Source organism: Numenius arquata, chromosome 4 (genome assembly GCF_964106895.1).
Source record: "Numenius arquata chromosome 4, bNumArq3.hap1.1, whole genome shotgun sequence".
NCBI classification, from domain to species: domain Eukaryota; kingdom Metazoa; phylum Chordata; class Aves; order Charadriiformes; family Scolopacidae; genus Numenius; species Numenius arquata.
In genome coordinates, this window is record NC_133579.1 from 34765155 (window position 1) to 34789983 (window position 24829).

At 42.7% G+C, this 24829-nt stretch overlaps 3 protein-coding genes across 3 annotated transcripts in view; 1 reads left to right on the forward strand and 2 right to left on the reverse strand.

The window, feature by feature from the left end:
* The window catches only part of LOC141464169 (dynein axonemal heavy chain 5-like), a 159570-nt gene extending 155147 nt beyond the window's left edge, over positions 1-4423 (forward strand). The window contains exons 76-77 of the mRNA XM_074146952.1: positions 2162-2383; positions 3704-4423. Coding sequence (XP_074003053.1) covers positions 2162-2383; positions 3704-3922 — 441 coding nt within the window. The 3' untranslated portion in view covers positions 3923-4423. The remainder of the gene's footprint in view (positions 1-2161; positions 2384-3703) is intronic.
* A 365-nt stretch (positions 4424-4788) lies between these two features.
* On the reverse strand, positions 4789-22260 carry CAVIN4 (caveolae associated protein 4). Its single transcript, XM_074146568.1, has 2 exons — positions 21793-22260; positions 4789-8608 (listed from the first exon to the last, which is right to left on the reverse strand). The coding sequence occupies exons 1-2, from the start codon at positions 22201-22203 to the stop codon at positions 7946-7948; spliced, it is 1074 nt and encodes a 357-aa protein (XP_074002669.1). The 5' UTR covers positions 22204-22260; the 3' UTR covers positions 4789-7945.
* A 1610-nt stretch (positions 22261-23870) lies between these two features.
* TMEFF1 (transmembrane protein with EGF like and two follistatin like domains 1) overlaps positions 23871-24829 on the reverse strand; it is a 123399-nt gene continuing 122440 nt past the window's right edge. The window contains exon 10 of the mRNA XM_074146584.1: positions 23871-23955. Within this exon, the coding sequence (XP_074002685.1) occupies positions 23871-23955 (85 nt within the window). The remainder of the gene's footprint in view (positions 23956-24829) is intronic.

Sequence of the window (24829 nt, forward strand, 5' to 3'; positions counted from 1 at the left end):
AATAACAACATACACACACCCCCCACCACCAAATACCCCACAAACCCCAGAACAAAACAACTCCACGCAAACAAACAAAAAAACAACAGGGCAAAGACTACCACAAATCTAAACAAATGTCATGCCAAGTGGTCCATTATGTCCCTGACAGAGGGGTTTGGGGGGAGCCAAGCCCTCAGCCCTACGGTGGTACCTCAAGTCACTTTATTCTTTCTTGCTGTTTATTGTGCCATTCACCCGCTCTGGGATACCCAGCTGGGCCTCCAGCTCACAGCTGTAGTCTTTAAACACTGTCTAGGATTCATTCAAATGAGCAGATAAGTGTTACAAGTCACTGCAGACAGCATATAGGTCCTGTCATCTCTGTAAGAATAGTCTGCAATCTAAAGCTTATCCCTGAAGACAACTCCCAGCTCTGAGCTTACTTTTCTTCCAGTGTTTCCACAGTGCCTTTGAACTGATTCCCTTAGCACAGTCTTTGCTCTGTCCTGTCCTCTTCAGGCTCTTCTTTCTTTAATATTTCAGTTTATCTGGGATCCAGTAGCCCTCTGGGGCCTTCTGGCAGTGAACACTTCGTGTATTTTAAACTATTGGTACTAGCATGTTTCTACAAATTAAAATTCCACAAATTAACTACAAGGATTCTGCTTTCATTTAATGGCATTTCTGATAGAAGAACTTGGCCTTTAATCCTGTCTCCCTTAGCTATATGCTAGAGTTCTCAACTACTTCAAACGCAATTAAAATTATCTGTGCTATCACAAAACCTCTTTAAAACACTTGTCCTAAGGTCTCTGGAATGATATTAATGAGAAGCAACCAATGTCAGTTAACCGAAACATCTGAGTTCATGAATGTCATCTCATGTTCTCATAATTTGAAGGGTATTGTGTAGCTACCAAGCGCTCAGCACATGCAACGAGTGCTCCAGTCCCAGCAGCCAGAGGCTGGGCCCTGCATTCAGTAGACCGATGTGCTAATGTTTCCGCATCTGACTTCCTTCCATTCACTTGGCCCTAACAGTAGCTCAGTGGAGCATCCTGCACTGTGAATACTGAAGAAAAGTGAAAAGCCTGCTCGGTTCCCTCATTGCTCCTGATTTCTTCCTAGCTGTGCTGTTGGCTCTCTGATACTCACCTTTGTGTGTTGCACATGTGGCTTTGTATTCCCCCATCTCTGTCTCCAGATACCTTCTTCCTCTGCTCTGAAATCTGTCCTAAAACTTCTTCCTGCCTAGTTGTCTTTCTCAGTAAGTCCCTCTTGCTCTGCATCTTCAATTTTTGTTTTTTATTCATTCATCTCACGGCTATGCAAATGGGTTTCCATAGGGTAAAATAAGGTGTACGTCCACAGCATGGCGACTGGAAGTGCAAAGAGGTCCGCCTTCCTGTCTCCTAGGGCTAAGGTACTTCCCACGTGTGCGTGCATGTGGTCAGTTAGTTATATGAGAGAAGTTAATCAGCATCTTCAGCCTGGCTTGGCTTGTGGTAGCTTGTAACCGTGTCGTGAGGTTGTAGCTTTTCAGAACAGAGAGTGAGTTTCATTCTGTGCTGCTGGAGGGCTGTGAGTTTGTCTTGCTGGTGTATACAATAGTATGTTGTCGTAGTATATTAAGGCTTTGCACTCAGCAAAGTGACAGGGGCATTTCACTATTTAATTGCATGATTCCAGTTTGTACTTTGTGTTCTGTTAAAATGCTTCATGATTTTTCAACTGAAAAGCATTTTTACAATGTTGATATAAGAAAAGGTGAGTAATATAGCACATAAAATACGAGTGTTATTGTGGCTTAGCAATTACCTGTATTTGGAACCTCACAAAACACATTAATCTGGCAGACTTATAAACCTGTCTCCATCTGGCTGCTTGTACAGTAGGTGTGTGAGGTGAGGTGAGTTATACTTCCAACTTCCGATATGTTAAATAAGCCAGCTTGGTGGCTTCTTAGCACCAACACATGCACACCAAGTATATAAGTGCACGGTACTGGGAAAGTGTAGGGAAGCACTGGATTTATAGTACTGAATTTAGTTTTATATGTACATGAGATTCTGTGGGATAAGGTTTTATTGTGCTGATGTGTCACATATAGGAATAAAAGTTGGAAATGGGTAAATTCAATTTTTTTAAAAACCCTCTATATCATATTCAATTTCCTTAGGGATTCCTAACTGCTATGAGGCAAGAGACAACTCGTATGAATTTAGCAAAAGGGTGGGCGCTTGACAGTGTTGTTTTACACAATGAAGTGACCAAGATGATGAAAGAAGATGTTACTGGCCCTCCTCCTGCTGACATCGGTGGGGTTTACATATACGGCCTTTTCCTCGAAGGGGCAGGTTGGGACCGCAGAAACAGTAAGCTGGTGGAGTCGGCACCAAAGGTAAGGATTAAGTGAGCATAGCTGACTGTGGCACAATATGGTGTGCTCAGAGAACACCAGGATGTATTTTGAGTGCCTGTAGCAGTGGTTTCAAAACAGATTTTCAGAGGGAAAAACACCAGCAGGGCTGGGAAGAGGACAGGTGAACCTGCCAGAACCAAACTAAAATGCTTCTGTTGGAAAATTAATTTAGGCTGCGCTGCACCGGAGCTGACCAGATGCTGGGCTTCCTGGCTTCAGGGGCCCTAGAAGCACAGCTATGTTTGAATAAAATAGTGTAACCCATAGTCAGCCTTCTTTTTAATGAGCAAGTGGGATCCTGTCACAATTTCCAGAGCCCAGGACTGGGTTTGATGACAGCCGCTGTGGGGGTCAGTGTTTGGATGACTAGAAATCCCTGGTATTTGTTTTTGAATAAGAGGAATAGTATTAGTTCTGGGCTTATGCTCATTTATCTATGCATGGAATTACATTTAATTGATGTGACTAAGCAGATGTAGAACCTAGCTATGGAGTAGTGATTAGACACTGTGGTCACTGCCCGGGGAAAGCTGCCATTGGCTTTTTGCAAACCGGTGATAACTGTCCTGGAATTGGAGTTGAGGTAATTCCTCTCCATAGGTAAAATACTTCTGTATGTGGCTGAGAGCAAACTTTTCCAAACCAAACCTTGCCAGCTGTAGCTTCTGGTGACAGCTGTTGCTTGGTTTGTCAAAAGACACCTTCAAAAATGGAGTTTACTCAAGTGCTCTGGAGTGTTCAGCAAGCCTCCGTGTTGCTCTTGGATTCAGGTCTTTTTTTTCCCCCCTGCCAATGAATATTGCTGGAAGACTTGAGGGAATCTGGTCTGGATAAACACTCAAGAGGCACCTTGGATCTTTGAAGCTCGTCTGCCAGCAGTGCAGAGCTATCAGGAAGGGTTGCTAAATACAGCTTGGCCTTTGTAGCTCCAGTTCTGCCATTCAGGGAACAGGAGGTGGGGAAAAATGGGGAACACTAGCCACAGGGGCAAAGGATGGGAAAAAAGACAACGGTCTCTCTCCCTCCTAGAACTACCCTGTTGTTTTTCCATCTACTCCCATGGCATGCAGTTTTCGAGGTTTCTGCTGCTTTCTTTTCCTTCCAGGCTCTCCCTGAGCTGCCATTGGCTTAAAGTTAGGGTCAACGTAGTAGCGACCACAGGTTCTCGCGTGTAGCTCTGCTGAGGTGCTTGTGCTTTTGCCGAAGGCCATCACTGAATGTAGTTCTAGCATTTGGAGTTCAGACACCCTGTCCTGCTTCTCTAATGCTGAGCCCTGTGTCTCTTTTTAACATTCTCAGGTGCTGTTCACAAGTCTTCCTGTAGTCCATGTGTATGCTGTTAGCACAACAGCACTACATGACCCAAAGAAGCAACAAGGAAGTGTGTACTCCTGCCCTGTCTACAAAAAGCCTCGGAGAACAGACCTGACGTACATTTTCTCTTTGTATCTGAAAACAGTGCAGAATCCCGACCATTGGACTTTACGGGGGGTTGCACTGCTCTGCAATTCAAAATAAGGACCAACAGATAGCTATAAAGAAAGAACCACCTGGGGAGATTAATCTGCAGCCATTAGGACTTCTCTTGTTATTGACAAAGTGGTGGCTACTTTCTCATAGGAGTATGGGAATTAATAAGTGACATATAGAGATTGTGCTAATTACACATAGATCAGTTGACTCTGTTCACAGCAAAAAACCTCACTGTATTTAACCTGGGAATATCAGAGGGAAAACAGTTGCCAGGTGTAAAATTTGGCAACTGTTATAAAGTAAGTGAGAATATAATCAACCGGTTTGCTCATAATGGAAACAGTAGGGAAGAAGTGCTTATAATAGTGATAACTGCTCTAACATTTACGGTGGTTCTTTTGTAGATGTTATCTTTTCTTCCTAATACAAGACTTCTTCCTAATATGATATAATTCTTTTTAAATTCAACTTTGTAGTTAAAAACTTATCATCCATAGCATTATTACAGCTGTAATGACAAGTGAATTAAACGTATGCTAAAACTTTATGTTTATCTGCATATATTCCAATGCACAGTTCCTTCAGTTTTGCATTTGTAAACTTACTGGGTAGTTCTACAAGTGGGTGCTACCGTTTCCTTGAATAGTCACTTGATTATGCAAACGATCATAGAAGTTGTACACACGGGCGAGTGTATCTTTGCTCAAGTAGTGGCCTTTGCACATATTAACTAATTTCTAAAGCCATATACCATTATAAGGAAGATGTGCATGCTCCCCCCTCCCCCCATTAATAATGAGAGAAAGGTTTTGACACTCTTCTCAGAGTAAACACGTCTGAACATCAGTTTGGCTTTGTTAGTATTCGCTCCATTGGCGTTATTGCCCAAATCATGTGAACTCAAACCTCTTAACTGCTTTTTATTCTGTATTTTGCATCAGTTCAGCTAAAAAAAAGTAAAAAACACACAGGACATTTCTGAGAGTAGATTCACCTGAAGTGGTTGAAGTAATTTTTGTGTGTTACCACCGTTGCTGCCTACCCTGTAATCGACGGGTGATTGCTACTTCTCTTCTCATAGACGGACAGCTATTGGCTTTTTTCACTAGCATAAATTCAAAGCAAAAGAAATTGCTGTGGGATGTTATGAAAGAAGGACTTGCAGTGAATGCGTTGTTAATCACTTTCTTTTTTTCTTGGAAACACTTTCAATTTTTGTATAAACACTTCCATTTCTTTTCAGCTGGCGTCTAAGGAAGTAGTTCATCCTTTCCCATAACCAGTTTTACTCTGCAGTGAGCAATTGCAGGGCTCTTCCCATGAGGAAGTTTGATATTCACACTCCCACACACAACGAAGAAGAAAGTGCCAGATTTCCTCTTGGAAAACAGAGCAGACAGGGACAGGGCCTCTTTCTCCCACTGAGCCGGGAGCGGCACTTGTTTCACACACAGCGCTAGTGAGATTATTTTACCAAGTGAAACCAGCTGTTCAAAAAAGATGCCCCAAACCTCCCTGCAGTCCCTGCAGCTGTACGTCAGCCGGTTTCATTGAGAATTTTGTTTCCGGGAGGGTGAAGGATTGGGCTTCAAGATCCTTGCTCTTGGAAATTATGAGAAAGGGAGACTTCAAGCAGCAAAAAGCTGTGCTGTTGTATAGAAATTGAGCTTGTAAACCATAGTGTTCTCCCCACCCCCTACCCATATGAGGGGATACAGAGTAAACTAACTTTGATCTCTTGGTACATGTAAAATTCAAGTCAGTAACACTGATAATCACTTAAGATGAAGAGCCTATATTGAAATACTTTGCACACCTGAAGAGCTCACTACTTGCTATGAAAACAAATCATCCTATGAACAACTGAAGTTAGAAGTAAACATTAAAAAAACATATTTGATAGAGGTTATATGCGGTGCTACGTGACAAGCTCCATGGAAACTGCATCACTTCCTTTCTTTGTCAAGTAAAATGATAAAATTAAATACTATATAAAGAAAATCTATAGGCAATTATGTTCCAGCACTTAGTGTTCTCCTTTATAAAAATGCAAAGAAATAGCTTCTTTGAACTTTGACATTTTCATTTCGATAACTAAACCCTGTTTCTCAGTTTAGGAAAACGTCAAGTCTTGCAGAATAGCGTGCAGCCCATATTAGAGAAGAACCAGACAAATCATACAGTGTTTGACTGAAGGTAGCTACAGTTTTATACAGAACTGGAAGAACACAGAGTCGCCTGGTTCCAGAAAACACTTCCTATAGCTGGGAAAAAAACAACCAACCAAAACCTCCACTCTATCCTATAAGCAACCCCACCTTTTGTTTCGTTTTGTTTTTGTTTTTTTAAATTTTTCACATGTAATTATGTTACAGTGGAGATGTACAATTTACCATTGAAAGAACTGTCTTCCTCTCCCTGTCTCCCTCCCTTGCCCTGTCCTGCCCTTCTATTCGGTGGAGTTGCTGCTTCCAAGTTGACAAAGTTAATTTGATTTGAAATGTCATTGACAGAGTATAACATTGACCTTCCCCAAGCAGTGTTCCCTAGTTACCATTGCTAAAGCTGTTTCACTTCAAATGTGATGTTCACCAGACTAAATGAAAGAACTGGCAGGCAGAATATTTGAAATCAAACCAGTTATATTTAAATTGTAGGTTAGCAATTAACTGGGAGTCCTCAAACAATGTATATAGATAACGAAGTTATGCTCTGCTGTTCAAATGAATCTGAGATATTAAATACAATCATACAGCTTTTGGCTATTATTGTACAAGTTTCACACAGATAGTAATGACTAACATTGCTTTAGATACGTGCTTTGAAGGCAACTCCGTTTAAGAATGAAGAGAGCAAATAGAGTCCTGCACCCCTTGTCAGCCCAGTGGCCGTGTTTACAAACGTATCTGATGTCAGGGCGCTGGCTCCCGAGTGTTGCAAATAAACAACATTCCATACTCCAAAGGGTGTCTGTCTCCTAATCCCTGAGGCTGTGGCTGGTCGATAACGATGACGATAGGAAACAAAGAATTGGGTTAGTGACTGGCCCTGTACTTCAGTGGCTTTGTAGAAGAGATTTAATTGCAGTGAAGCTCAGAAAAAGCACAGAGAATGGAAAACAAACCAATTCCCTTCTCTGGTCAGTTATGTTCATGAGCCCTGTGATCTTCTGGATAGAGTAGCAATTCTTTAAAAGATCTCACAGAAACTTCAGTTACAATATTCTAAATGTTTTTTTCTCTATTTATCCAGAACCCACGTATTAATCTTATTCCTCTTTCACTGCTTCACACCTTGCCTTTCTCATAATCGCATCTTTCCAAAAAACGAAGGTGATACCTCATTCTCTTTTCCTCCTGCTATTCCATACTTAATGTGTCTTCTGCTTTTTTATTCTTACTCCAGAAGTGCAGAAAATGCATTGCTTACATACATCAAACCTTCCTCTTCCAGAACTCTGGAAACAATCTTTAGTCATTTCAGGAGTTTCACTTTTCCACTGAGAAGAAACACAATTTACTCAAAACCCTATGATTCCTGCCACGTTTTGTCACACCCTGGGTAAAGCAGGAATTTCCTCCTTCTGCTTGTTCAGTGAGGGCCCTTAAACAAAAAGATTTGTATAGCTGAATGGACATGTTTCATAGTTTTTCCTTTTGCTAAGACGAAGTAATAGCTTTGTTATTGTTTTCCGATTACAGGAGTTGGTGTAAGATAATGGAAATAAGTTTTATACCATTGTACCTAAAACTAAAGAGAGTGATTAGGCCGCTGACTGCTAAATCGGTCTTGAAAACACAGCAGATTTCCATCTTCCTTTGTGAGTTCCAGTTGGGCTATCCATGGCTACCGGCTCACTGCAGGACAGGGGGAGCCCCTTCATTCGGTTTGCATGGCTTGGCTTTCGTCAGGAAGACAACACTACAGACACCCGTGTAAATGAGAGAACACCAACGCGTGTTTGGGGATATAACACAAATTCACACATTTTTCTAAAGCTGAGCGAATACATACTGTGTCATCTCTTGTTCAATAAAGGACAGTATGGTGTGTTTGCTACTCGATTCCTTATGCTGATTGTTTTAAGTCTAGCAAAGGGACATCATCACCTCCTCCTCCTCCTCCTTCTTTTCCTTCCTGCTTAAGAACAACTTCTGGGATCGTCGCTCCTTTTTCAGTTGACTGGGAAGCACCTTTCGTTGCACTATTCTTGTCTTTCTTTACCTTAGTGATCACTTCCGTGTAAGAGATTTCTTCAGTGAAGGGCTCTGCTGCTGCGAGCTCAGAGGCGATGTGCGCCCCGGCTTCCTGGATCCCCTCCTCACCTTCGGCTCCTGTTCGTTCTTTACTTTTTTTATGGATCTTGAACGTCTCCTTTGTCGGGGCGGCTTGTGAAATGGTTTTCTTGATCCTTATCCCCGATTGTTTCAGTCTCTCTCCTGACTGCCTGATCCTCTCTCTCCTCTCGGGGGTCACTATTCTAGTTCGAAGCCTGGTTACCTTATTGCCAAAATTCTGTCTCGTCTTTTGGATATTTTCCCTCGAAAATGCCTTTTTGATATCATCTATGCGCCTCATGCCTGATTTCTTGAACTGAGTTGCTTTGCTTTCCTCGATGTAATATTCTTCATCAGAGGACAGGTCATCAGGTGGGAAGAAATCATCCTCTAGAGTTTCGCCTGCCGTCCTCTCTTTGATAACGGAGAGAGATGAAGGACACTCGGTTTCCTCCTGTGAATGAAAGCACAGAGTCATCCTCCAGGAAGCGTGTTTTAAAAGGATGGTGAGTCAAGCATTTTTTTTGTTGGCTTGTAGTCAGTTAATGCTAACTGAAACACAGTAGTGTAGCAAAGATAGGCTTGTACCATTGTGTGTGATCTACACAGAGTACAAATGGCAGAAGAAACCTTTGCCGAGTTCTGTAAAGACATCGCACCTGCTTAAAAACTTCTTGTCAGTGCGGTTCTACCTGCAACTAATGAATGCCATGATCCTATGTTTACTGGCCCCTAATGATTTTCAGAGCAGATTTGTCTGGTTCATGGGGTTTTTTTGAAGCTGATCTGCTTCTCGGAGGTTGGGCCCAGATCCGTTATTCCTCACCAATAAAAGTAGACATCCTATAGGCTCCTGTGCTTGTGCTAGCTGTATGCTCTTCCAAATGAGTGCCTCAATGACAGCAGTAGCTTCAGCTTTTTACTCTCACTGAGACAATTGCACATTATTGACTAATTGGAACTTAGCAAACAATTCTGTTGCTGCCCTGAAGGGGATGAACCCCAACATACTAACGTATATGTGCTGGCTTCACAAGGGGACAAAGTCACTAAAGGAATGAGATGTTACTCGCTAAATCCAGTTCCATACAGTTCACCCAGCACCTGCACCATTGCTGAGATGAACCTGACTTGCTCCATCTGGAAAAATACGAATGAGCCAGAGCAAACACCTCTATCTCCTGTGGTGACTTTGGTGACCTGTATGAGCATGCACTATTAGATATTTATATTATACATATGATACATATTAGCCGCATGCTTGAAAGTGGTGACCATCTTAGGTATCTTAGCACTAGGAATTTATGTAGCCCCTCCAAAGAAAGACTGCTAGAGACTCAAAACTCAAAGACACACAGAAGACTTTCAAAAGCTGTCCATAAGTTACCAAGAATCCCTTAGTGGTTAAGGCCATGCAAAAAAAGGAAAAAAAGCTTATGGTAAGGGCAGTATTCAGTAGTATCTAAATGGGGAGAAGCTCCTAAGAGAGGCGATCTCCTGCTCTAAGACTGCTGTCTGCATGGACATTACAAATTTGTGGCTCAATGGCACCGAGTCGCTTCTGTCTAGAAGGACTAGTGTAAGCAGAGTAGAAACACCATTGCCTTGTAGGTGTATGAGATGGAGAACACCACCCCTTCTTTCCTACTAACTATTTACGTGCACGTGCATGTATGTGCTCTTCTCCCAAGAGGAGCAGTCCTTTAGGGTGCAGACAGGTACAGCAGCTGGATAGAACTTCTCTAAGCTATTTCCCATTAGTACCAACTACTTCAGCTGATTTCTGAGGCGTGACAGTGACTGGGCTCTATCCTTAGTGTTACTACCTTAATGCAGAAAATAGGAGAGAGATTAGAAGTTGTGAACCCGTGAAGGATGGGTCAGTCTTACTGAATATTTTGCTGTGAGCTGATTTCTGGCCAAAAAGATGTCTGTCATTTTTCACAGTAACTCATTAGTAGCAAATCATGTTTAATGTTGTTTTACAGAGTACTAGCAATATATAAAATAAAATACATTAAGCTATTTGGCAGATAAAGCTCACTTAAGAGTCTGTCATCATGTCTTGGCTTCATTAAAAACCCTCTAGTAAAATAGTTGTTAATGCTTAGATAAAATAGGGCTGAGTTATGTTGCATTGATTACAGCAGAACGTTATTCAGCGCATCTGTCAAAATCAGCAGGAACAAAACTACAATGCTTTGCTAATAATCATCTTCATTAACATGTGCAAATTAACATTAATTATATAAAGGCTTCTATATATAAACATAATCCCTTCTTTTCTGAAGACGAACTAAAACACAGCTGGATAATAACTCCTCAAAGTTTGTAAATTATAGCCCAGTCCTTCAGCTGAAATGGTAACACAAATGTTTCCAGAATGACTAGTCTGAAATTTCAGAACACACAGAAATGAACACAATGTGCTGAATAGGGCTTGCTGCTCACGTGAAGATTACTTTTTAAAAAGAAAGAAGGCAGAGAGATTATTTTCTCTGCAATATTTAAGATGTCTTCCTTTGGAAGAAGAACAAACTTTTCTCTAATTTTTGTCAATTATTTGCCAGATTTTTATTGTATTTAGCTTTATAGTTTATTATCTAGAGGAGAGCTTTAACTTTCATACACATGCGTTAGAATGATGACTTATGAACAATAACGTGTGAGATGAAGGCCTTGTCGACAAGACACAGAAACTAGAGCTGGAGGTCCTGAGGACCATTTTTCATTCTGCTGCAGACTCTGAGAATGATCTTTGCCAAATCTCCAATTTTCTCTTTTTTTCCTTGATTTCTGCATACATCTTGCAGAATCAAATGTGGCAAGGCTAAAAATTAGTGTGAGTTTCTCTCTTCTCTCAAGTTTTCTGGATGGAAGGCGTTACCAAAATGAAAAGTATTAGTGAAACTGGCTGGCGCGTTAGGGGGGGCTCATAATAACAGTGCAGTGATTTAGGCTCAGTACGAGAGCTTTCTCATCTGCTTCCTTTCTCTCTCCTGCCCCTCCTCATTTTTTCTTATCACTAGATGTCAGTGGTGTGGAGTGAAGGGAGGAGTTCATCCTTCCTAATGAAGGAGCGGTAAGTTTTAGCACCAGATGGGAAATTGATGGGGTCAAAGCATAAGGCTACCAGCTCAGTTATGGACTCACTAAAAGCAAAGACAGAGCACCTGCTGATTTCAGTTGCACAGGACAAAGCCCTAAAGCGAGTGACAGCTTTATTCTTGGCTTGAAAGCAGATGGGACTGGAAATAGCAGGACTGGGCAGCCCGGTCTTCTGGGAGGGCGAGATGGTGTTGAACAATTAGTGGTGCTACTTGTGAGGTTTTAGTTAAAATTCTACTTGAGTATTCCTCTAGGAAGGACTCTTATCTGCTACCACCACCTCACGGGAGGTCAGGGAGGATCTTTAAGCTAAATTTGTAAGTGCTGAAATGAAACGAGGACAGGAGGTTATTTCACAGGCAAAGATGATATGAAACAGTTCCGTATTTTTAACCTGATTTCTTGAGAAAAGCGGAATGCCATCGTATGGTCTGTCTATTGGTTAATACAACGGACAATGCAAAGGACATGTACTCTGTGTCTACTGGTAAAAACTAAGATTTGCACACGCCAGAACCAGACACTGAGAAACAAATCTGTGGAAGCTGATCATTCATCTTCCCTTTCATCAATCCTACAAGATGGAGCACCTGGAGAGGGCGCTCACACTGGTCCTAGCATGCTCACTGGCCATAATCTCCAGAAAACATAGTCCACTGCTCAGCACACTGAAAATAGACCTGAACCTCTCAAAACAAAACTTTTTTTTCCTTCTCCTCCAAGAAAAAAGTCAGAAAATGAGCAATGTGATTGATTGAAAGTCATCTTGGTTTTGTACAAGTGTAACATACACGATCGCGTTACGCAGCTCCCGCTTTCCCACCACCACGCAGCCTCTCAGCTAACACGTAAACATTTGGGCATTTTCCACCAATTTGAGAAGGGAGCTGGGCTCAGACGTGAAGAAACAAGCTCTCTGCCGAGGAGCTGGCTGGGTTGTGAGTCACTCTGTCTCTCTCCCACCTGATGTCTGTCCTGAGCAAACACACCAGTGGCTCAGGTGCCTTGCTTGTAGATCTGGACCCCATGTTATTCGCCGGCGACAGGGCGTACTGAGAAGAGAAGTTGTGTGTTATGAATGGGTGTAGGAGGGGAGAGGGCAGAAAGGAGTCAGATTAGATGGTGTGTTGTTGAAACTGGAAATATTTTGGAAAAATGCATGTGTGTGGAAGGAAATGAGGTCTGGAAGGAGAAAGGTTTCAGGTTCTGTGGCAACCGAGGAGGGACTGAAGGCATTGGCTGAATGATAAGGGAAAATCGGACAATCGTGCAATTCAGGAGTGGCTGGTGATGCCCCTGGCACGGTAAGTTTGCTAAGAAAGCATTTTAAACCTGAACGTTGGCTTTTCCTAGTTTTTGAGAATTTAACTTCTCACATATGCCTAGCCAAAGAAGTTTGCGTTTTTAAGGGCCTGGCTGAAAACAAAGTAGACACACGAGTAAACCGCAACTTCGGTGAAGGCGGCCAGCACAGCATTGGTTTGAATGGATGGCTCTGGGGACAGTGACTGTTGAAACCCAGATGTTTCTAACACTGCGTTTCCAAGAAACTCTGGCTCCATCATTGTAATTTTCTCCCTCTGCTACTATTTCAATTTAATTCACAATTCGAAAATTTTCAAAGGGACACAGGTCTTTTGCTGCCTAAACTTTTTGTTGGCTGCCGAAATTCTGGCTGTTCTGCACCAGTGCATGAGGGCACTGACCAGTTTGCAGGCACTGCTGGTGCCTGCTGGTCTCACGGAAGGGATCACAGCAGTAGCACTTTTCGCCCATAGCATATAGCAAGGCGTTTATGAAGGAAGGCTAACGCATCTGCTCCTTGAACTATGCAAAGTGCAAGGTGCAGGCTCTTTTTCACCTCACAGAAGCCTTAAAACCAATCGGTAAATAATCTTCAACGTGCCAGTGCCCCGAGTCAGTGTCAGGAGACTCTTGAGGTGGTGATGCTCAGATAATTGAAAATTACAGGGGAAAACAGGGTGTCTCAAAATGTTCCTCCTCGATAACCCTGCCTGCACCGTCAGGCTCTTCCCATCTCTGGGCAGGGGAAGAAGGGAAATGGCGGAGCAAATTGTTTAGTGATGTCTCAGGTGGTGGGACGCTGCAGTGGTGTCCTGGCAAAGATCACGTCGGCTCTAATGGCACCTTCCTCTCCGACTGCCGCACTACGGAGCAAATAAGCCAGAGGGGGCTGCTGGAAGAGGGATGCCGTGCCGTCAGGAAGGCTGTGCAAAGGTAAAAGGGTTATTAAAAAAATTCCCTCACAAACTCGTCAGCTAAATCTCCACTCTTCATCTTTGTAAGCACAAACGGGATCAATAATTAATAGCAACAATAGTATTATTTCCATTAAAAAAAGGCATGCTCCTAATTTAGAGTCTACTGGATTCACTAAATGAAGCAGTGACATAGTGTAAATGTACAACCATACTTAGGCTTTCAGTACATTAACACTTTTAATGATAATTTCAGTAGTAATTTAATTGTAATTCCATTTAAAATTAAAAAAAAAATAATGGGATATGAGGACATTTTAATGAGTGTAGCAAGTTGAAGAGCTTTATTCCCCTTGCCCTTTCATGTTTTTTTGCACACATGTTCTGGGCTTGTATTTCAAATCCCAGACTGGGCTGCTAGAGTGGGCAAGGAGAAAAAAAAATTTAAAAAAAAAAAATACATTGTCTTATGTGTAAATATGTGCTACAAACACTGTAAAACAGTTTTGCATTCTCTTTTGCAATAGCTTGAGAGTGTAACTCTAACAAGCTTTAATAAAGGCAACTGTTACCAGCTGGCAACTATTTTCTATTTTAGGTTAAAACCTGAGCAGAACAAAACTTTTTAAGACACAAAAAGCAATTGCAGAGAAAACCAGAATGACCGAATAAATAATTAAATTATATATATATATATTAAAAATCGTATATTTTATAGATATAATTACATTTTTTTTATATATATATAGAAAACCAAGACTCGAAATGCTCCTAAAGAAACTGCTCACAGCCAAAGACGGGAGGACAGGGAGAGGAAACTCCGTAACTGGGAGCCATTGTGTTGCACGGGGAAAAGGTCACCGCAAACGATCCTTCAGCCCCGGGGATGTGTGTGACAGGGAAGGTGCAGGTGATGATTAACATAAGCACAGATGGGACCGGTGGTCACCTGACAGTTCTGAAGCAGAGTACAAAGCCGCAAAATGGTCGAAGGCCACCCCGCGCCTGGTCTGGCGCCGCTGCCGTGTCTATGACAACTGGTGATGCAAATGACGGGCAGCGTACGGGCAGGAAACCTCACCGCCACAACGTTTTAAAAAAAAAAAAAAATCCTCAAAATTTGCATGTTAAATGAATGATTTGTTATTCAAACCGGCAGCCGAGGTAAATCACTAAAACATTTCCTTGAAATTGTTCTCTAAATCAATACGGAACCGCTGATGAATAACCAATTACAAATCATTCAGTACTTTTACTCATATTCTAGCAGTTAAGGATGAAGCTTTATAAATCTCAAGCGAGCCTTTCTTTTTTTTTTTCTGCAAATATGTCATTTCAAAATCTCCGCCGTCAGGCCAAAAAGCTGCTCAGATGAGTGAGAAATAGCATCATTTAAAAAGGGCACCTAAGGGATTTTACCCGGTGAAGTAGACAGAGAATAAACACTTCGGCACGTAGGACTTTATGGCCAAGTGCTGTTGCTCGTATTTAGAATTATTTCCACATAATGAAAGAGCAGCCTGGCCAGAGCAGTCAGCCCCCCTCAGTTCTCTTTTGTGAAGCCTAATATGCATCCCTTTTCTTTAAATTCTGACAGAAATTCATTAATTTAACCGGGAGCGTACAATGAGTATAAAGAAGCCCAGCTCATTCTCTCATTATCTGACCGCAGCAAGCTACAGACAACGAGGGAGCGTTACCCAGTTATACCCCACCGCTCGGAGAAGCCCTTGGCTCCTGGCCACGACATGCGGCATGGAAAGGACGCCTGCAGCTCCAGGGGAACATTAAAGCTTCACACTGACTTTGCTTTGCTGTTGTTCTGCAGAGCTAGCCCGGGGAAAAGTTTTGCAGGTCGGTCCGCAGGTTTGCAATCAAACTGGTGAAATTCGGCACTTCCAATTTATCTGTAGATACCAACCCTTTGTGAGTGGAGGAGAAAGAGCGATTGCAAGGTGCGCTAAGACAAAAAAACATGTTTGGTAATATTTCAGTTCGTTCATTCATCACGGGGTGAGTGCTCTTGCAAGCCAGCTAGAGCCGGGAACCGCTCTCAAGTACAACAGAAACTCAGCCGTTCATCAGGAGCTGCTCAGCACGTCTGCCCAAGCAACCACATCTCCGCACGAACTCGCTTCTGCACTCTCCTTCAGCTCAGTGGAGGGAACAGGTACTTATGTAGCAGAAACCGTGCCCAGAAGCAGATGTCTACAACAGGTCAGGTGAATCGGGCTCTATACGTTTCTGCTCGTTTGAAGGGAGTCTACAGGCCAAACGTACAAACCTCTGTGTTACTGATGCCTAATGCCTGGTGAGATGGACCCTGTCCCAAACCCTGAACTCGCTGTTAATGACTTCACATATCCCTCCCATCTCTGCCCGTGCTGTTCCGATGAACTTTATTCCTGTGCAAAAGGAATAACTGCAAGATTCAGCTCTCTTCAGTAGTGCTGACAATATAAAGCCCAACTGCACGTCCCCAGAGTCAAGTCTGTTCCTCAAGCTCGACCTGAGGCATGAAGGGTATCACTGAAGATACGTGTGTGCCCACAGCGGCCAGCCACAGCTCCTGTGGATAAGTCGCTCCAGGCAGCCCCTGGGACCGTGGGGAAGAGGCACGACACGAGAGGCTCCTGATGTAGCTACGCTTTTCTGCCAGCTTGCAGGCCAACCACAAGCAAAGCCCTGAAGAATGGCCTGCAGTGCAAATGTAAATTAACATCAGCTGTTTCCACCAGCCAGTGTTAATAGGTGGAGAAAAATCAACGGCAGCCCCAGGAAGATGACTGCCTGTCCCTCGTGAGTATCGCCACAAAGGATCTAGGGACTCCAGACCCACTGGTGCAGCATCAAGTTTATAATCTGCTATGAGCCCGGTCCTGTGAAATACGCAACCCGTTTCATTTTAGGAACACAGAAATGGCCCAACAGCTGCTTTTTAAATGTATTTTTTTTTCATTTCCCTTTCTTTTTCCCTTTTTCCTTGTGAACACATCCCTAGAAATATAGTTTTTCTTTAGCTGGTTGAAAGCAGTGATTTTTTTTTCTAAAAATCGCAGGCAGCTTCTGATCGTGGCTGCCGGCAGTACTTCGGCGCTGGCCCTGCCACGCCACCAGCGGCTGGCCACCCAGCACGGGGCAGCTCAGCCCTTTGAACTGAGGGACCGGGCTTGACGCTGCAAACAAAGGACTCCCGCTACACTCTCTGACACAACCGTTTGGATTTCTTTTATTCTCTGTAATCTCTGCGAAGGCAATTACCTGTCCCAGCTGTAAAAATATTTATAAGGTTTCTGCCACAGGAGTCCAACAAAGGCCAAGCGTCCTTGGGCTGCTGAGGCCTCTGTGTCTGAGGCCACTGCTTTGCTCTCACAGATACCTACAACCATCTTATTTTCCATTAAGTTTTCAGACTCCACTTTAATGGCAATTTAGGTTTTCTCCTCTCCCCATGGGTTCTAGCAGAAGGCTTTGTCCAGACCCTCATGTCTCCAGGACTAAGAATCCATTTCTGGTTTCTGACCTGAAACAACACATGGACAGTTTACACCCATTTCATCTTTTTGCTGATTGTCTTTACTGGGCTCCTCATCCGTGCCTGATCACGGAACCACGGAATTGTCAGAGTTGGAAGGGACCTTCTAGAGATCATCTAGTCCAGCTCCCCTGCCAAAGCAGGATCGCCTAGAGCACATTACTCAGGACTGCATCCAGGCGGGTCTTGAAAATCTCCAGAGAAGGGGACTCCACAACGACGTATGTATAAATGACAGCCGTAGCCTCTCTTAGCCTCTTTTCTTGCTGGACTAAACCAACCTAGGACATCCTGGTCTCAGCCCTGGTACCAGGGCTCCCCATTGCTCTGATTGGCCTGGTAGCTGTTCTCCAAACCTATTCTGTTTGAACGCGACTTACTTCAACAGGGGTGACCAGAGCTGTCCGTGGCAGTCTGGGTGGACTCTGAATTGTGTTGGACAAGGGCACTGGGTGTCTGTCACTTCTGGAAATCGCTTTCCTGAAGCCTTTCTTGCCCATATATAACTTTTTTAAGAGCCACAACATCAAGTGGGCTCTCAGTCATCTTGTGAGCACCATTTTCCGTCCTTTCCAAACTGTGGGGCCTCTGAAAACAAACTAACAGCAAGGGCTCCTTCTAAGTACAGGAGCTGACACTGTGTCCGCTTAGGTTACTCCAACGCTGAAGATGATTTGGTTTCTTGTCTCTGTTTCCTTCTCTGGACTGACAGCTTCTCCTTTTGAGCATATTTTGTTAGTATCCGTATCTTTTTCTGTGCCAAGATCTTTAATGAAAATATTACACGGTTGACAAAGTCTTAGAAGCAAACTCTTTTTTGGAACCCGTTACAAGCCTCACTTCCCATTTCAACACAATCCACTGTCAGCTGTTGTTTTCCAGACTATCTGTTAGGAGGTAAGCTATCAGGTACATAAACATGAGAAAGGATGAGACCTCTCCAAATGTGAGTTACCCAGCACAATCTGCTCTCGGGGAGCTATTTAACTCCATGGTACAAACAGTTCTGTTCTGCCGAGCCCCTTCTGAGCCTGCCATTCTTACGCCTGACTGGTATCACATGAATGGCAACGGTTCAGATAGTTTCATCTTTCTTTTAAAAAAAATAGAATTGTTATATTTGCTGTCTTTCATGTCACGGTTACTCTCACAGGTTTTTCTCAGAACAGCTGTAATTAAAACTCCCTGCTGATGGATGGTGAGTTCGTGCACCGGGTCTTTCAGAGTCTCTTGAGCTCGTGACAGCCTGATTATATTACCACTTCGGATGGAAGTGCTTCGACTTCAGATTTTCATATTATTGTCCCCGTTTCCCTCTCACCATTTTTATGTCCAAGTCGTTTTGCTGCAGATGGACAGTGGCCAGGAAAAGCCACTCGTATTTTAATTTAATTATTTATGCTTATTATGAGTGGCATCCAGAAGGCTGCTTCTGCTAGCCTCTCCCCATGCATGCGGTGGAGCAATCGCAGGGCAAACAATTTGGTTGTGACATGGCTGTGCAGGCCAGTCAAGTCATAACCTTACTTGGTTTCTGACACGTCCACTGTGACTGTTCACAAATCGTAAGTGTCAGACAGCAGCGAGCGAAACAAATGCATGAGTCCCTTCAGAGGAAGCTGTGACTCCTTTATGGTGCTTACGTAAAGTAACAATGGAAAAGAGCCCAGTAACTGTAAGGTGGACTTTCTGGTGCCTGTATGCTCACATCCAAGGAGGGGCTTGCAGAACGTGCAGAAAAGCAAATTAACAAGTTCTTTCAGGATTTAAAAAAAAAAGAAAAAAGGAAAAATCCTCTTTAATTTCTGAATAATTTAGTCAGAATGAGTTAAACTGTTAGATGCTCTTTGACTGCAGAGAAATGATAGCTCTCACAGATGGTTATTCAGAGTAACCTGAACAGAAGGGAACAATGACCTGCACAACTTACAATGTCCTTTGCGTTCCCTACTATACCCTTAGGACACGTAGCTCTCCTAGGTCAGAGACCTCACTAGAAAGTCTGAAGTAACCCAGCATTTTTAATCATGCAGTCAGCCTGGGGAGAACTGCCTGCTACCAAATCTTTTCCTCAACCACATGGCCTTTTAAAAATGAATGCTCTCCATTTCCTTAATCATTATGCTCATGGATAATCACTTTGTCTCTTTTTAATGCAAGGATATTGCCAACTCTTTTCATCATGGCTGAGGTCTCTTGGGACAATCTCCTCCAGCCAATGATCCTTTGCAACCTGCCTACTCCTTCCATCAAAGATAAGATCAAAGCTATCCACTTGAAAGAAAATCTTTAGGATTTAATTGGAGTTTCCTTCTTCCTCATATGCCGATGTTCTGGCAAAAGTTAAAACTAAAACCCACGTGTGGTCACCCACGTCGGCATTCAGCACCGGCTACACGCAGGTCATTGGCTCCATCACAATGTCCCGAATGGCTCACCAGAAAAACATCTCACTACAGATGAGCTGTCACTCACAACCACCAAGTAAACAACTTGGTTATACCCATTTGTAAAATATAGTGAAGGGAGTACGCTGATTAGTCTGTAGCTATTAACAGACTACCACTCATCGTAGCCAAGCTCCAGTCATTCAGGTCTTGGCACTCCTGCAATATGTTTACACTGGTGTAAATCAACAGTGTGAAAATCACTGCACTTGTCTGAAAGAGACTTTCACAACTGTACCTGTGTCTTAAAGCTTCAGTGCACTCTTGACTACCTAGCGTGTTCCTGTTCCTGTGGAGCAATGTGCTACTCCTCCTCCAGAAGAGTGTTAAATGTCAGATCCTAGAGGTGTCAACATATCTGTTCCTCCTTCTCCGTGCAAGAGAGAAAAGGTTCTTCAATCTACTTTACAAAAAAGATGGAAGAGGAAGTCATTCATATTCTCGCTGGCAGTTCTCAGGAACTGTAGGAAGAGGAAGCTGGAAAGACAGCAATCAAAAATGCCATTTCCCTTCCTGAAAATTTAACCTAAGTATTTAACATACAGAACAGGGTGCAGGTCATTCTTGTCTGGCAAAACCAGCAGGGACTTCAGAAACTCCTACTGAGGGTGGTTCTTAGAGGAAGTACTCATCGTGAGAGCCACCTTTTGTATGAAATACCTGAAAACAGCAACAGCTATTGTTTATAGCTGTGTGTAAATCCGTTTTCACCATATTTTACTACATTTTAAAATAAGCAACAACGAGTGTCTTGCTAGGAGAAAAACTTACATTATGTACTGAATACTGTTTTAAGAACAAATATTTTCAAAGCATTGATTCTGCTGCATTCATTATGGTAAAGGCCCATCAATGAAATGGCATTATGCCTTTAACCAGGGGAGCCAGAGATATTTATTACCTTTAGCTGGGAAATGATTTGCAAGGAAAAAGCAAAAGTGCCTGTTTCCTATTCCATCATGATGGTGCAGCTTGCAATAATTGTAATAATATGTCAAATTATGCCTGTGCTTTCTCTTGAACATCCATAGTAAGTCAGTCAGTCAGAAAATCTGGGAGGCACAATTTGGCTGCATATAGTACTAACATAACATTAATGAGGTAACATTTCCTACCTGCAGCTTTTAATCTTCTTTTCTTTTTTAGCTATTTTTTCCCAGCAGTAGAAAATGAAGTAGTTAAGAAAGCTAGATTATGCAGAAGAATGTAAGCTGTATACGGTGCTGAATAAACTCAGGGAAACACACAGCTCCATTCATTGCAAGTTATTTATGTACATGTTATTTATGTACAAACAGATGCAAGACCAGGGTGTAGGGCTGGGCAACGGGGTGCATTGTGTTACTCACGAGGGCTGGTATTTTCAAGAACGCCTAATGATGAATACGACTCATTTGAAAGCAGCTTTGCCGGTATGAAAGAGAAACTATGCTTCTGGCAAAAGATTAAACACTCTTACTTTCTATTGACTCGGGGAACCGGGAAGTTTCAGCAAATGGCAGGATCAGTCCATTAAACAAATGGGTTTCACAGCACTGGCTAGCAAGTGACAGACCCCCTGAGCTGCCTGCCCTCTCTACTTGTATGAATGTAGGCAAGACCACGCCGTTTCACGGAACTTCTCTTCAAACACAATTATTTATAAGAACAACGAACATCCTAGAATGAGGTCAATGAAAGAAAATGCATGATTTGCTTGCCCATTATGATTGGAAGAACAGTGCTGGGTCAAACCATTTCAAAGTTCCGAATGCAAGGGACTGTTTGCTTCCATGAAGGGTTTGTGGGTCTGGGCTTTATTTTCTGCACAGACTTCTGTAGATTAAGACAATGAAAAAAAAGCCCAAATTTGTCAGCACTATGAAAGCCTGGGCAATGCAGCAAGTTAAATAAGCCATATGTTTTAACATTACTGTTAGAAGAAGGTCTGTGTTCCAGGGAGCCTACAAACACTTTTGCTATTTGGACTTCTACCTAATATGGTGAAAAAAATAACAGGGATGAATGTCAGGCACGGTTTGTATGACAAGATTTACAGGGCCGGCCTCATATTACCTTTCAGAGAGGCAACAAATAGTCCTTGCTGATCTGCAGTTAATCTTACCCGACTGGCTCGGAAACCTACCAATGCTAATAATAGACTGTGTGTGCTGCCGTCAGTAGGTTCATGCTGAAAGGCACCGCGGAGCACAACCCAGTGTTAAAGAAAGCATAAAATAACTCTCATGTTGGACAGACTGCCTCTTTTGGCTCATTAAGCGACGCCCACCAGCAGCCACCAAAGAGGTGGCGCAATGACAGCGCTACAAGTAATTAGGTTTGTGGTTACCTGATAGATTACGACCCGGAATTTGTTTTTCCTCAGCATCTCCTGTTGTTTCGCTTCCACCTTCCGCACGCTGGCGCTCTGCCTCTCCACGCGTGCCCGCACCTCCTTCACAGTGGAGCTGACTTTGCGGGTTTTCTCCAGTAACTTGTTCACCGTGTAGCCGGTATTGCCGTGAGCCTGGGCAAGCTTTAGAATGTCGATCTGTATGGTCTTGACGGCATTCTCCATCTCCCTGTGCCTCTCCTCTATCCTCTTCTGGCTCGCCTGCACGCTGTCCACAATGTTGGCCACTTTGTCCAGGACCGTCACGATCGTGTAAGCCGCATCTTGTTCTTCCTCCTCCTCGGTGACGCTGGAGAGACGATTTTGGTGGGTTTTGTCAGCCTCCGGGGTGGTTTCACGGCGATCCATTTTGCCTGCCTTCGGCCGGGCGGGCAGCAGGCGAAGTTTCGGTGATCCTGCCAGGACGACTCTGGCGCTGCTGCAGGGAGCCAGGGCGACAGCTGGCTCCGGCGATGCTCAAAGCGGGGTGTGAAACTCCCCTCCTGGAGCTTGGTCAAATACTTCTGACTACAAAATATCCACACACGATTGTTCAGATACTTTCAGCAACATGAAACCCCTAAAATTAGGAAGCAATGTCTGGAAAGGAACATACGTTTAAAGGGTCACGCTTCTGTACTGATGAAGTTATTAGTGTTAATCCAGGAAAGTTAAGTAACTTACTAATTAAGCAGGAAAGCAAACTTGCATATTTTTAATGATCTAGTTTTGTTTTTGTGTTACTGGGGTGCTTTCCTCCGAGGGAATTCAAAGAGCCGTCAGGAAAATGAACACGGTTGTTTTTTCCAGCAAAACAACTTCAGGTCTTCAGCTTGCTGCATTTACCACATGGGCTAACAAATAAACACACTAAACCAGAGGCAATATAGTGAAAACGTTGTATTGTGACATGCTTTTCCAGTTCAAAATGTCGAAAGCATTATTTTTTTTTTTATTGAACAAATTATTAAATCCTACATGCAAAACTTTGATAGCCTAAACTACATGTTAAAACAGCTGAACACATCCTATTCACACTTTATCTCGGGATCTTTCAAACGACAACTAACAGTCTATTAATATAACTATGACCAGCAGACTAATTTGGATGGACTTGTTTAGCTCTTGAAAATACTCTCTACAAGAGCACTAGTAATTCATTCACTTTTATTATTTTTTTTTATTTTAATCACAAACACTATACAATCCTTATTGTAGGTGTTAAAACATGTATTTTCTTTAAAAAAGTTTAAGAAGTATTAAAACAGCTTTAACAGTGATAAAGTAGGCTTTATTCCAATTATTTGTGTTCAATTATTCAACACCGATTTTTACAATACCTAAATCTACTAAGACCTACTTCTGTTGCACCTGTGCCATCTGCTCTAGCAGGTAACCTCCCAAATTATGAAATTTATAATTTTCCTCTTTAAAAATAAATTGTTGGAATTATTTATGAAGATGGCAGTGCTTAGACCCAGTCCACACGTTTTATAAATATGTTACAACTACACACAGCACACAGCTTCACAGTTCATGCGATAGGCAGTGTCTAAAAAATCAGTTACTAACTTCCAAAAAACATTTAAATATCTACGGTATTTAAACACAGTGTTTTCTAGTTTCTCATAAGAAAAGTAAGCTGTAAACATTTTTACCTTTAGTTCATGCCTTGTTTGCTAGGTAATGTGGACTTTTTTGTTGGTTTGTTGTTGCTGTTTTTTTTAAATCTACAACCATTGGTGGAATAAATCTGTGTTCCCAAAAATATTACATTCCATGGATAAAGCACAAGTCTATTATATAACCATGTGATACAGATACAGAAAATGAACTACTGTATTCAAAAACGTAAAAGTAAAGATACTAAAACAGTCCATAGCTGTTAGAGCTGATGCTTTCAGAATATAGACCAACATTGTTACACTAAAAATGTTCAAAAATAAGGCCTCTGAAATAAATATTTCCATTCTTTAAAAAAAGATATAATAAAAATGTACATCACATGGTCAATGTAGGTATAAAAAATCACTAAGTTAAACCATTCTGGATGATGTATCTGAAGTAAAATGGCCTAGGTTTTGCTTCTGCCGACGTCCTCTATTGTTTTTGGGGCATTTTCTATTAAAAAAAAAAAGAGAGAGAGAAAGAAAAAGGAGGGCTGATTTTATATAGGTTGCATAAAATTAAGGCTAGCAATAACACATTGACTTCATTTTCTGTACTTAACAATAGCAAGGAGTTTATGAGCTGGGCTGACTGAGGGGATGCTGTTTGGTACCTGACTGTCACCTGGGGATGCCCATGGGACCTCAGATCCCTCAGAAGGGAGTTCTGCTTGAACTTGAGACCAAAACCAGCAACGTGCTACGACCTTCAGCCTTTGATCCGGCAAAACACATACCATGGTGAATAATTGCATTGGCTTTACTTTATACATATTTCATACTTAAAATCTGGTGGATGGTAAGACTGGATCAATCGGCCTTTTGAAGTGCTGGACCTCCAGGTGCCCCGCTGCTCGTGGCAGCCCCTGAAACACAACCCACCCCGGACTCTCTGTGGGGTGCCTCAGGTGATCCCTTCCTGGGGGATGGACACACAACTAAGAAAGGATTCACAAAAGCCAGCAGTTCTGAACAGGATGAGACATACTCAGCCTGTCAGACAGCGGCAATGTATGACGGAGCAGTCCTGCTGGGACACAGCAAGAGAGACTGTTCCCGAGGGATTGTGAGCTGGGGAACAGTCATAGGGAGGCTGAAAGAGGAAGGCTGCTGAAACACAGCCGCTGCTTTGGCCAGCAGGACGTTGAGAAAAAAAAGGATGACATGAATTGCATGAGCCAAATAACTTCTTCACATGTGCAGGAGGTGCTAGATATGTGGACTTGTACCCACTACGTTGAACCTTACAAGAGAGGTAGGGAAGGAGGCCTATATTTTTCGTTCATGGGGGTGTCACTCTACATCACTGAGCTTGGGAAACCATGCAC

Bases quoted from the DNA above. Each gene is read 5' to 3' on its own strand.
- CAVIN4 (XM_074146568.1), bottom strand. From the start codon at position 22,203: ATGGATCGCCGTGAAACCACCCCGGAGGCTGACAAAACCCACCAAAAT. The intron at 8,609-21,792 runs GTAACCACAAAC...TTTCATTCACAG, and splicing joins TCCGGGTCGTAATCTATCAG to GAGGAAACCGAGTGTCCTTC.